The 14,424-nt window shown below is 39.9% G+C and overlaps 1 protein-coding gene across 2 annotated transcripts in view; it reads left to right on the top strand.

The window, feature by feature from the left end:
- Positions 1–14,424, top strand: part of LOC105929374 (neuronal tyrosine-phosphorylated phosphoinositide-3-kinase adapter 1) — a 46,509-nt gene that overhangs the window by 21,394 nt on the left and 10,691 nt on the right. For both annotated transcript variants that reach the window (XM_036143235.1, XM_036143234.1), the window contains exon 2: positions 6,377–6,616. In XM_036143235.1, the coding sequence (XP_035999128.1) occupies positions 6,429–6,616 (188 nt within the window). In that variant the 5' untranslated portion in view covers positions 6,377–6,428. The remainder of the gene's footprint in view (positions 1–6,376; positions 6,617–14,424) is intronic.

Below are 14,424 nucleotides of genomic sequence, written 5' to 3'. Positions count from 1 at the left end.
TGACTGCCATTCAGTCTTTCTTTATTTTCGCTTCCTCATAGCTCCCTCTGTTTTATTAGTCTCCCACCCAAATACCCCACCCCACTGGATATGATATGGTTTTCACCTGAGTATATTAATCTCAGTCTACTCTCTATTTGTCGGCTTTCCCCATTTTTCACTACGCGCCCCTCCCATCGCTTTCGTGCTGCATCAGTATCCCCTGCTCTCTGGCTGTGCGTTCCACGCTGTTCATTCAGCTGAATGCTTTGCTCCATCCCCACGTTTTCCTCCGTTCTTCTTTTTTATTTTTTTATTTTTACCTTGTGGCAAATGACAGCAGATTTGACTGACAGATTAAGATGCTGGACAGAAATGGCTGCGATATTTGAGCAGAGCAAAACAAGCTCTGTCATATTGTTTTTTTTTTTTCAAGCCTGCTATATCTTTATGATTTATTGATTTGCAAAAATAAATAGCTGTAATTATCAGTTTAAGCATTGATATATGCACCCCTAACCAACTCATGGAGAAGCAGTTGTGCTGATAAATGAACATGTTGAACCTGGTACAATATGTTCTGTGCTGTATAATAGCCCTCTAACACTGTCATTTGAATAGGAAAAGACTGGAACAGAACAGAACAGGATTAAAATGTTCTGGTATTTTTAGAGTTGGCGTATAAACTCCAATTTGCATAAATACGTAAACATTGAATCTCATTGGAATTAAGTGTTTATTTTTTTTTTATGGTGTGGCCTGTTTGAGGTCACGATGATGCTATGGTGTGTCCATCTGCACGGCGGTGTTACTGTGCCGCTCGCAGCATGGTGCTGCAGCACCACTGGACCAACAGCTGCGTTGACGGCTAGAGGGCAGAGGTCCACACCGTAAAACCTTTGCAAAGTGGGAAGTTCATTTATAGTGAAAGATTAAAGCTAATATCATAAATACTTGAACTATACATCTGCCTACTTAATCCTCTCTCAGTACATGTCATGACCCTCCATTATTTTGTATGACACAGTACCTTTCAAAATAATTGAATTTCTCCACATCTTATCCAGTTAGAAACGCAAACTTCGACAGATTTTATGGGGATTTCATCTGATAAACCAACACAAAGTTGAGGTTAATTGTGAAATGGAAGCAAAATGATACACACCTTTATACATTTTTGCACAAATACAATTTGATTTGTATGCCCCTTTACTCTGATACCCCTAAATCAAAACCATTTCCACCAATTGCCTTCAGAGATCTGAGTGTAATCTGTAATTAGCATACATACCTGTGCTGTAATGCTCTCAGACAGTTGTTGGAGAACATTAGTGAGCAAAAAGGAATGTCTGGAATAAAGTTGAGAAGAAGTTTAAAGAAGGGTTAGGGTTGTATAACAATATTCCTACATTTGTACCATGTCCCAGAGAAATTGTCAGGCTGTACGTGGCCGTTCACCTAAACTCCAGGATTAATCAGAGAAGCAGGAAATAGGCTGAGGGTAATTCTGGAGGACCTGCAGAGATTGAAAGCAGCGGTTGGAGAATCTGTTGGCAGAACGAATAATAGTTGTTCTCTCCCCAAATGCAAATGGTAACTATTAAAGGACAGTTGTAAGGAGTAACATTTGCAAACTGCCATAAGCCAAGTAGGGTCTCAGGAAACATGTGAAAGAACATGATCTGGTCAACTAAAACCAAGATTTAACGTTTCAACTTACATGTGCCAGAAAACTAAAGAAAAATGTCTCTAGAAGTGCAAATCTGGAAAGCACTCACCTAAAAAAAAAAACGCTAGCCATATTTTGTAGTCCTACAGAGTGTTGACTTGGGCGCCCTGAATGCAAATGCATGCCACACTTTTCAGATTTTGCATTTTTAAAAAACTGAGCACATCATATATTTTTTCTACGTTGGCGTGTCACATGACGTCCTCTTAAATCATGTTTATTTCTTTAGGGATGTGATAAAATGTGACAATTTGAAGGTATATAAATACTTTTGCAAGGCACTTTGGATTTGTTTTTCCTTTGTGTTCTCTGTTAAAATCAACCAACGTTTAAATCAGATGCAGTGCATCTGCTGTTGTTGCTTCACACCACGTGTGTTTCGCATGTGAGGGGGTGTATTAGGTGTGTGCATGTATTTGCTTATGTTCATGAATGAGTAGTCTGCAGCGTTGCATGCAGATTGAATTGTGTGAATCATGGCTCCATCTGCCTTCTGGTCCTAACGAGGAATTCAAGCGACTCCTGACCCTGCAGATGACCCTGAAGGGACTTGCTAAACGCTCTGAGTTTCGCTGCTTCACGAAGAGACTGAGTGCAGCTTGTGCATTGAGGAGCTTTTAGGAAAAAGTTACTTTTGTTAAGGAAAACTGTCTAAAGATGAAGCATGGTGTTCTCTATGTTCTGTCAGACGGGTTAACTGTACACCAACCCACGGCGGTGTATAATGCAACAATTGTAGGGCTGCCTGCTCAGCTGCCAGATCCCAGAAACCAAAATCAAAGCCACACTTAGCGAAAGCCCAACCTCCAGTCGCTGCTTCCTAACCTAATTAACATCGAGTCAGCAAGCGTGGCAGCAGCAGTGGTTGAGGTTGTGGTCAGGGCTGTGGGATACAGGAATAGCAGAAGCAATGCTGACACACTGGATGACACACTGGGGCCATGACAAAAGAATCACACAGAGCCACACAGATCAGCATGCCGCCTGGCCCAGTTGACAATGCCTGCTGCTTCCACTGTTCAGCTTCGGTCTTTACGGTAAAACATGGTTGACAGTTAATGAGTTTTCAAGATGGCATGCAGCTGGTGGTTAATATAACTTAAACGGTCCTGATGAGCTACAGAATCAGGGAATCAACTGCACCGCTGGAACGAAGGTCCTCTAGCTTTTATAGTCTCTTAAAGTTGTTTAAATCCATCCTCAAAGGAGCGTGAAGTTATAATTCAACCACTTTATGATTATATAACAGGCCAATTCAAAGTAATACATTATATTGATTTTTTTTTTTTTTTTACATTTTTACAAAATATCTAAAAAGTGGGATTCAGTAGGCAGTTTAGTAAAATTGAGTTCAGAAGTCACCTAGGCAGTAAATATAGTTTACATGGGGCAATGGTCGAGCAAGAGTTAGGGAGGTCGTCCTATAATTGACAGGTTGCAAGTTCGATTCTCTGCTCAGTCATTGGGTAAAAGACACTTTACATGCATTGCCTGCTGGCTCCCCACCGTCAGGGTGTGAATGTATGGCTGAACGACTGACTGTAGTGTAAAGCGCTTTGGGGTCGTTGCACTAGTTAAAGCGCTATAAAAGTACAAGCCATTTAAATCACTATTACATGAGGTCTGTGAATAAAGTGGATCAAAAACGTTTGTGCAAAAGTTTAAAAGCAGGGTTATAAAATTATTTCTAAGGCTTTCAGCATCTTAAGAATCAAGTTCTACTCTGGTGACATTTTTCAGGACATACTCCTAGGACACACACAATAAGCAATAAGCAGTGGGTGCAGGTCTATCCCTTGTGGGGTGGTGAGGGGTGCTGGTGTCTATCTCCAGCTGTCAATGGACGAGAGGCGGGGTACACCCTGGACAGGTCGCCAGTCTATTGCAGAGGTAATAACATAGTATGTGTTATTTTTTTTTTTTTAAGATCAGGACATGCAAGACAGTTTTTGTGGTCCGCTAGTACTCGCACCAGGTTCCTAAGGTCAGTCCCACCTAAACGCGATCCATTGGGTTGGATAAATCAGTGCCTTGAAGCTTATTTACGGAGCCCGGGAGAGCTCGCTTTAAGTGATATTTTTTTTCAGGTCGTGATAATATGTGAGCACGTTTCCTTTAATTGAGCCCTCGAATTAATAAAACGTGAGCACGTTTTCTTTTAATTGAGTCCTCGAATTAACAAAACTTATTCGAGCACACCTTTTAATTATTCGTGGGTGCGTTTTGGTAGATCGAGATCTCGAATATACTATAACGTGCTCATGTTTACATGTGTCAAGACAATATTGAGTGCACGTTTTACATATTGTGGCCCCGTTTAAGTAGATCGCGCACACAATGTTCTATAACCATGTTCACTAAATTGTGCTCTCGTTTGAGTAAATAGTGCACTCGTTTAATAAATTGTGCCCTCGTTTTACTATGCTTAAATGAGAGCTCAATTTAGTAAAATGAGCTCACACTATAGTTAAACGAGAGCACAATGTAGTAAAACGAGAGCACAATATAGTTAAACGAGAGCACAATGTAGTAAAACGAGCGCACATTCTCTCAACATGCAAAACATTTTGCGATGACCCCTCTAGGGCTCCGTACTTCTTTGATGGTGCATTCAAGTTTCAAAAACCTGGCGATTATGATGTCACAATCACCGGGCACTGCTCCTCCCCTAGCAACCTCCGCGGAGCTCTGCCCACTTCGTTATTAGAACGGTTAATTAGGTCAGCTGGTTTTACCGCTGTATGTAGTGTACAATGGCTGCTGCAAAAGACAGATGTTTTGTGGTTGGCTGCAATGTTCGTGCACATTCTCCCCGTCACGGAGAGCAGAACTTCATTTTAATTTGGATGGCAATGTCCCAGCCACATTGCTAAAGAAAGCGCTAGTGTAAACATTGAGTTGGGGGTGGGGCCAGCAAAGTTTATTTGGATAAAAGTGACAGAGCCCTTAAAAAAGTTTATTCTGAAAGGACCTCAAAATGGCCAAAACCGAGGAGGTGAAATCTCATTATCTGAGAATGGTTTTATGAAAAAAAAAAATGTAATAAACATGTTTTGTATAGCCTATAAACCCATCCTAACATGTTTAAAAGGAAGCGTGACAGGTCCTCTTTGAAGAGCAATGTTCATTTCAGTATCTGGGAATGCAAAGAGTAGGCCATGACTGCGAACCCACCAAGACATGGCTGTCCGCCTACACTGACATGCAAAAAGCCGTGCATGATGGGAAACTTAAACTGGACGTCACCCTGAAAACACAATCCCCGCAGTTACATATGGCTGGAGCAGCATTATGCTTTGGGAATGCTCTTCTTCGGCTGGGAAAGGTCAGCTTGTCAGAGTTGATGGAGAGATGGATTGAGCTAAAAACAAGACCCAGACAATCCCAGATGAAAATCTCTTAGAGGCTGCAAAAGATTTTAGACTGCTTCATCTTTTAGCATCCCTAAACATTCACCCAACAGAATGGCTTCGATGAAGCGTTTTCATGGCCCAGTGAGATTCCAGACCGAAATTTAATTGAGAATCTGTGATAAGACTTGAAAATGTTGGTTACTCCATCCAGTCTGAATTAGCTTGAGCTATTTAGCAAAGAATGGTGTAAAGATTGCAGCTTTAACTGCATCAGAAAGGTGTTTCTACCAAGTATTGACTGAGGGTGGCTGGAATGCGTGGCACAATTTTTATTTTATTAAATGTTTAAAACCACGTAACATTTTCCATCAGCTTCTCAGTTATGCACCTTTCTGCATATGCCTACTCACATAAAGTCCCTAAAGTATAATTTGATGTTGTTATGATGTGACTAGGTGTGAAAAGGTCTTTTTGTGAGGCTCTGTTGTGATTTCAGAAATTGAAGGCGTTAAACGTTCGGTAATCTCTTAGTTTTAGTCAGTTTTGTTTTTTTTTTTGTGTGAGAAAAGGCTCAACATCATCGTCCATGAGCGTCCACATCCAGCGACCTCTCCAGATTTGTTTGTCAAAACTTCTGCACACCTTCAGGGGGCAGTGATTACGTCTCATTGTCCTCCACCAAAACCCATCCGAACCCTGTTTCTATTTCCGACGGGGAAAAAAAACCGCTGGCATCATGCTGCATCAGCTGACAGCTGTTCTTTTCTTCGCCAACTGTGCTCTAAACTCACATCCTCTGACATGAATACACGGTTGGACTCTCAAATATCTGCCCCACAACAAGCCTGTTTTCTCATAGGGCTAGCGTGAACGGGAAGCTGTGCGTGCGCTACATATGACAAACCACATTACTGTCCGCTTAGCAGGCAAAGCTTAGATAGGCCATCCCAGGGCCTGCAGCCAAAGCTGCTCTGCAGCTGAGTTACCATGCTTACTCAAATATTCATAACTGGATATTGAAAGTATAAATACACTTGCGGACGGGGGTAAACAAAACAGCGACTTTCATCATTCATGCATCACTGTGGCGCTGCTGTGATGCCTGGCATAGTGTAATATAACACAATACGCATTGTAATGAACTATTATCTCTCTTTAGGTTTTTGCTAATTATGCAGTTTCACTTTCTTTTCATTTTGTTGTTTCCGCACAACAGCTGTATTCTTGCCCGCTGCAGTCAGCCTGGGAAGCTATTAAAGGTGTTCTTTTAAGGATTTCTATGCTTAAACATTGCTCTTGTTTTCTTATCTTCCAGAGGGGAGCTGCCTTTGGCATACGTCCGCTCCTCCTGAGCCTTGTCCTGTACCATGAGCTCTGGCTCTGCCCAGGATGTGGCAGTCGAGCATTTCTTGCGTGACATAGAGAGGCGAGGCAAGCGGCTGCACTGCGCTGTGATAGGCTGCGAGGAGGAGAGATCCTACAGCGACATGAACCTGCTGTATCGTAAGAGCCGCCTGGACTGGAGGCAGAGAGAGCAAGAGGGAAGTATGAAGAGGTGAGTGGACGAGTGCGCAGGAGCACCGCATGCGCGGGATTACAGCAAGGCTCAGTCGGAGGAAATTTAAACCTCTTAGTTGGTGTGAAAGAGTTTAATTTCCAAAATCCTAACTCAGAGTGAAGTTCACAAAGTCAACGGGGCTTTTACGAATTTGCATAGCGGTAGGTCACGCAGAAGTTAGCGTGTTCTGTGGGTGAGAAATACTGTACATAGTTCAACATGAGGAAGGAATGAGCCAAAACAAATGAAAAAGGAATCCAGAGCCATTTATATAACTATATATGAAATGATTGTGTTTGTATAGATATATAAATCCCTAAAAACCTTTTATACATTTAGTCGCATGACAGCCACACACACATATACCTGCTCAACCCATTTCAACGAAGCACTTGATCTCTGCAACGGATCCTTTAAAGACGCATGTAGATCATCTTTGGGCCCTGATCATAACACCGTTCATCTGGAACCCATCTTCAGCATTGTCATGAAAAGATAAGCTGTTCAAACAAAAACAGTGGTCAAAGGATGCCATCCGGCATCTGCAGAGTGCACTGACCGGTCTGTGGTCGCTCATCCACAAGGAGAGCAAGATTCCCTCCCAGGCGAAATGGACCTAAAGGAACCGACGTATGTAGTTTTATAAACTTTAGAGAAGAGGCATGTCTCCTTGTTCCTCTAAGTGAAAGTCTACCCTAACCTCAAGCCATAGATAAATAAGTCCCTGAAGAAGTTATTAATAGAGAAATGCAATTTTTAAAGTGTAATACTGAAAGGGAAAGAGAGGCCAAAGAGCTTGCTAGAAGAGAAATAAAAATAACGCTAAACTTATTTATAGGGGCAAACTTGAAAGGTTAAGAGTAACACTTTAAAAACAGCCTAGAATGGCATGACAGGCCTTCAGAAAGTCTGTGGTTCACACATCAGACTCAAAGGGTTTAATTTCGACAAGGAGCTAGCTGATAATTCCAATATCTACTATCTGAGGTTTGACAGTAAAGATATTAAAGATCAAATTAGTCAGATGTGAAAAGAGATTTCCTCTTCTCCGCGGTCTGATCTTGTCTTCAAGAATCAGGATGTCTTGGCTCAGACAACATTTCTGGGCACCTCGTCCAGCATTGTGTAGACCAACCCTTAAGTGTTTTTTTTTTTTGTTATATTATTATTATTTATCATATTTTTAAGCGGTCTTGTGGAAACTGCAAAAACAAGTCCCCCAGAGACGTGAATGATTTTTAAATCAACACAGCAACAGGCTGTTAGATTTTTCTAACTTTTATGGGCACTTCCTTTTATAGATCTTTCTTCTGCTTTTAGAACAATCTTAGCTCACAAATTGACAAATTTGAACCCGAGTCAAGGTGCTGTGGGGTGGGTTTTAGCTTTTCTTGTTGACAGATCCCAGCATGTCAGGGTGACTGCTTCTAGGTCCTGTGAGGCATTTTCCTCCACGGCGTTCTCTCTCCCTTATAGTCTTGTCCCACTATATAGAATGACACATTGTTTATACGGGACGATTTTGGAGTTTGCAGATGACACAGTTATTGTCTGCCTTTTACTGGGCGAGGATGACTCACCTGGTCAGAGGGTGGAGGATTTAATTATGTGGCGTGAAAAGCCCTACTTACAAACTAAATGTCACCAAAACTAAAGATTTGTTTATAGATTATAGGCAGAAGCGCAGTCCACCACCTTTAGTGCTCTTTTAAGGGGCACCAGTGGAGCGGGTTCAGTGTAGTGCTTTGTTTTGACACGAAGCTGATATTTAGAGAAATTACTGATAATATCAGCAAATAAAAAAAAATAAAAAAAACCTCAAAGATTGCACTTTCTATGTAAATTAAGTCAATTTGGTGTGTGTAAAACAGAACAATTCTGCATTAAAGTATGGCCTTACATTTTCTTTTTATCACCCGATATGGCCACAGTAGGAAACAAAATGAAACAAATAGTAAAAGTGACTTGCAAAATTATTGGTCCTAAATTTCCTGATCTAACGGAAACAGTTTTTAAACAGAATCACGCGGACAGGCTAAAGAGATATTCTCCACTTCCCTTATCGCCCACTTCATGGCGAGTCTGAGCTCCTACCGTCTGGGGAGAGACTCAGAAAGCCTAAATCAAGGACCAACAGATGGAAATTATTGTTTTTATCACTCTGGCCATTATTCCCATAAATTTAAAAAAACGTGATGGGGTGTTATTGCTTAGTGATTTTAATCGGATGGTTTTTAATTGATATTTGTACTGACATTTTCCCTTAAGTTCTCTTTACTGTTTTTGCCAATGTCTAGGAGTGATTACGTCTTTTTAATGTTGTCACCGGGCTGCAAGGAAAGCTTCCCTACTGGGATGATAATAAAGAGATGCTGATACGGATTCAACGTTGTAGTTTTTTTGCTCGTCGTATTTAGCGGTATCAGAGTAAAGGAGGGAGGTGGATATAAATGCAAGGTCAAGTGTCATTTTCCTCCCACTTTGCACTTATGTGGTTCTTTGTGTTGATAAAATGCATAGAAACCTCTGTTTGTAACGCAACAAAACTTAATTCAAGACGCATGGATACTCTTGCAAGGCACTGAATACACTTCGGGTATGTGGGGACCGCTGTGGTTCACCTAGTAGGCAAGTAGGGATTAATGATACTTTACCTACAGCCACTTCTTGTTAAATAGGGTTTAAAGCTCCTACTGTTCTATACTTTTCGTATGGATTTCATTTGAGTCAAATGTGAACTATTATCATGCCACCAAACGCGCTGTCATAAAAACAAGCAAGTAAAGCCAAGCGTCCTGCGGAGGGTGTTGACAACACACTGTCATCACACTCACATGACAGTTTGCACATGACAGCATTGTGTTGAAAACCGAATGCAACACAGCAAATGAGTGCATCTCGTTGATCTAAGCGTCGGAGGAGAGATGTGACGCCCAAACGTGAGTCACCTACGGCTCGGTGCGACGCACACTGTGTTCATGGCTGTTTGCGGAGGGGAATGGAGAGGTCCCAGCAAGTGCTTTCTGACTCAGAGTGGTAAAGCCAGAGGTCCACATGTTCGCAGCAGAGATCCGTGTCGTGGCCGGGCGGACAATCGGGACACGGTGAACGATTAAGACAGAGCCTTGTGGGAAGCAGGACGTGAAGCCACGGGGACAGAAAGTGGGAATAACAGATGCGGGAGGCGTGTACGGACAAATGTAACGTTCTGAAGACTAGACGGGAGAGGTGCGAAGTCTGAGATCCTCAGCGCCTCTGGAGAGAAATCACATTATACAGCCGAGAGCTGCAGGATGGTAAAAAGGTGAGTTTCAGTATGAGTTTTAAAAATAGAGCCGATTTCTTATGGCGCTAATACAGGCAGACAGGCTATTCCCAGTAGTGATGACTGGTGGGAGAAAACCTTGTTACCAGCCGAAGCTTTATTAATCTCAGCACAGAAATGTGAGCTAGAGTAGCAAATTTCTATTCACTTTAAGCGATTGCAAGCGGACAAAATGGGAAGCATGATAAATCACAGACATATAACATGCATCCAAAAAAAACATAACTATCACTTCTGTCAGTTTATGATTATAAAAATAGGTAACAGTCTCTTAAATTAAAAAAAACAGACCCTGAAGCTGATGTCTAAAGTTTCTTTTCTTTGGTAGTTCCAATAAATTACTTTCTATGTGGTTATTCATTCATGGATAAGGAAAGCTTTTTTAGTTGTTTGTTGCTTCTGGATATGTCTACAGCTGAGGGTCACATGCTGGCAAACAATACTCCAGCAGTGTAAGAAGATACAGAAGATGAAAGCTCCACTGTAGGTAAAAACCACCATGTGCCAACAAGAAAAAGGGACAGAAATAGATGTACAAGCCATAACTTAAGGCTCAAAGAAATATCATGTACTGTATCAGTGAGGTCTAACAGAATAAGGGCAGCCACAGACTTAATGTCAGCGCTCGACTTCAGCACTTGACAAGAGTCGACATAACTGGACCAGTATGCCCTGAAACCAGATTGCATGTTCTCCGCAACCTTTTTTTTTTTTTTTTTTTTTTTTTACATGTAGCTGCTTAAACACACTTAAACTTTGGCCCAGAAAAGTAAATTAGAAATGGGACGTTAGCAGCTACAGGCAGAACCATCTCAGCTGGATTCATCTGTATCAAAAATGTGAAAGTTCTCTAAAGTCTTAAAAGATTCCGGGAATATATTTCCATCAGAGGACGAGGTAGTATTAAGAATATATGTTTAAAGATTTTACCAAAAAAAAAGAAGAAAAATACGATTTTAAAAAAAATATTTTTTTTTACAAACCAACAGTGAAAGTGCAAGTAGACGTGATATGGTTTGGCCAGGATAGGGGTCTTCAACTTGCGGCTCTGGAGCTGCATGTGGCTCTTTAGGCCTTCTACATTGGCTTTTAAATAACTTTAACAATACACTGAACTGTGTTTATATAAATATGAAAATCATAAAAAAAGCTAGTTTCAGGGTTTTTTATGTGTTTCCCTACATTATCTGTACAGAATATATATAAAAAAACAATAAACAGACTAGCACAGAAAAAAAATAGTATAATAGTAGCTTATAGTATAATAGTAATGACTGAATAGTAGATTTTTTGACCAAATTTTCTATAAAATGTAATCATTTATAAAGTCCATGTTTGTGTTTGCTCTAAGTCCTAAAAACAGGGGTGTAACAGTGCACATACTGAAAATATCCAGTATAGCCAGGTTCAACACACACGTACCAAACAAGCACAGCAGTGTTTACTACCTGAACGCATGAAGGATGTTTATGTGCGCAAATAAGCGCACAATGCAAGGTTCTGTGGCGCAACTTTAAAAAGTGAAACTTAAAGAGAGAACATAGAGGACCCCCAACTATCGCTAAACTTTATGTCAGCGTATGCATTTTTTAGCAGCAACAGGGTATGTGGCGTGGTCTGTACATCACCGAATTACACACTTGAAACATTGTCAAGCTAAATGCCAAAAATAAACTGAAGAAAAATCAGCTAAAGGCCAAATCCAGCTGCTTGCAGCATTTGGCCAGTCCAAAATGCTGAGCATCAACACAATGGTACTGTTATGACAAGTCTCTTTGACCAGAATGAGGAGATTTCATAACAGCTGCCCGTTTGAGATGCATTTTAGTACCTCACTGGATTGTCTAAGCATCAAAACAACTCCAAAGTAATTTAAACCTTTATTACTCCTAAATATCTGCACAGTCTTATGAAAAAAAAACTCCCAAACAATATTGACATTGATTTTTTTCCCTAGTCATTTTGAAGCGTGTTTATTGTATTATTATGATTATTATTATTATTATTATTATTTATATATCTGCCTCCCTTATATATCCATCCATCCATCCATTCAGCTCATCCATCCATCCAGCTCATCCTTTCTTAGTAAAAAGAGAACAGAACAACCCATGTAACATTAAACCTCTGCTAAAAAATAGAATTAAAGCTGCAATCCTTTACCAATAAAACTTGACAAGCAAACTTTGTTCAAAGGGCCAAGCAGATATTTATCAGTTCAAGATAAAATGCATTTAGTAGGGTTAAAATTAACCCATAAATGGACAAATGTATGGGTTAATTTTATTAGGGTTAAAATTATGTTTTGCATTTAAAGGTCGCTGACCCCTGGACTAGAATGATGTATAATGCATTGCAAATGAATTCATACTTTTTCACGTTTACATATTTTATCAGTTTATAACCACAGAACTTTGTGTGTTTCAATAATATTTTGTGACAGACCAACACAAAGTAAACTTGAAGCTGAAGGAACACAATACACTATAAGAGAAAAACTATGAACACAAATCTGGAAAGTGCGGCATGCATGTGTATTTAGCCCTTTTTGCTTTGGTACCCGTAAATAAAATCACGTGGAACCAAAAGCCTGTTGCTGTGTTGATTAAAAAAAAAAAAAAAAAATAGAAATTCCAATACAGATCATTCAATAGGGTCCTTTTCAGAAGCAATGGCTTGAAGATAACTATCGTCAGACAGGAATAAGGTAATTTAATTTTTAGTTTTGCTTGATCATTTTTTACATTTGACACATACTTTGTTTTAGTTGTTCCATTCACTCATTCTAATCAGCAAAATCAGAACTTAAATTAATAAACTAATATTTGATAATTATTAATCATAGTAGGAACAATATTTGCAGCTTTCAGAATACATGGAGTATTTCCATTTTCCATGTTACTGGTTTTCATTTTAATTTAAGTGACTTATTCTTTCTTGAAATACCTGGCTGTCACCTATTTACAAACAGAACATTCATGGCATTACCTTGTACCACGTTAATGTACAACGTCAATCTTTTTGTATATAAGTCACCTGAATGTACATAAGTCATTCTAAATCTCTGCTTTATTTCCTTTGTATTTTTTTTATTTAATTACATTTTTTTAATTTTTGATACACTGTATATATGTGAACACACTCTATATACCTTATGCACCCTTTCCTCCTCTTGGCACCTTATTTGTTTATTAAGCCGATGTGTGACAAGTGAATTTCTCCACTGTGAGATCAATAAATCTTATCTTATCTTATCTTATCTTATCTTATCTTATCTTATCTTATCTGATCTTATCTGATCTTATCTTATCTTATCTTATAGCAAACATTTATACTCAAACCTCCTTTATTTTGATCCCAATAAATAAAAACAAGTGCAACCAATTGCCTTCAGAGCTCTATTTTATAGAATCTCACTGAAACACACTGACGTTCGTGGTTGAAACATGACACAATGTGGTCATGTTGAAGAGGAATATCTTTCTTTGGCATATTTTTGCATATTTTCATGTCCATTGCAAAGGTTTATGCATGTCCTGTCACATATTAGATCTTAATTATAATCTATTTCCCACTGAATTTGATGTATCTGGTCAAAGTTTGCTGAGTAGGTTATATTCTTGATTTAAAATTGGCTTCCACATAGCAGTCAGATCAAAGTAAACAAATCGAGCACCACTATGTTGCCCAAAAACAGTAATCCAATTAAATGTCAAAAATAATTTTTCAGTCAAAGAATTTAGACGCAAATGTGGTCCCTCTTTAAACGAGGTTATACGTCAGGTTACCCTAGCCTGCTACTGGGTTCTTATGGAAAGAGCACATATGAGGAGGCTATTGATCCTCTGATTTATCTCTACCTTATCTGCCACAGATTTTTGGTTGTTAGCCGCAAGAAAGGGGAGGGCAATTGAAAAGGGGTGAGTCCTGATACTCTTTGAAGAGCAGTCTTTGGTCTTGTTTTGCGCTCTTGCCATTAGAAGAAAGAAGGGGAGAAAAAAGAGCGTTTCAAGCTGCGAGATGGGAGATGCTCAGCCTCTGTTCTGAGCTAATTGTGGCCTTCTAGTATCGATGTCGATTTCAAGGAGTCACTGGAACATCTCCACAGGCATTCAGGGCCACTAATTCTTGAAGGGATGCAAATGAACTTTGGCGCTTCACCACACACATTAGAAGGTATGCATACGTTCACTCTATATCTCTCACACTAGAGGAGAAAATAAGAGCCTGTGTGTCCCCTTGAGGAGCAGTTGCACCGGCTCTCATTGGCCGCGCATGGCACCGCTCCGCTCACTTTCAAGTGTGATGAGCAGCCTCAGCACTTCTTCTGTTGCTGCGCGTGAAGTTTGATGCAAATTGTAAGCAGCAGTTGTCTTCTTCTTCTGTGTCTGGTATTGTGATTCTAACTTTTTTCCTTTTTTTGTGTTAACACCCCTTAAACTTTTTAATATCTTTCATTTTATAGCAGATCAACTTAAAG

The sequence above is a fragment of the Fundulus heteroclitus genome, chromosome 11 (genome assembly GCF_011125445.2).
Source record: "Fundulus heteroclitus isolate FHET01 chromosome 11, MU-UCD_Fhet_4.1, whole genome shotgun sequence".
NCBI classification, from domain to species: domain Eukaryota; kingdom Metazoa; phylum Chordata; class Actinopteri; order Cyprinodontiformes; family Fundulidae; genus Fundulus; species Fundulus heteroclitus.
This window is presented reverse-complemented; position numbering and strand designations above follow the sequence as displayed.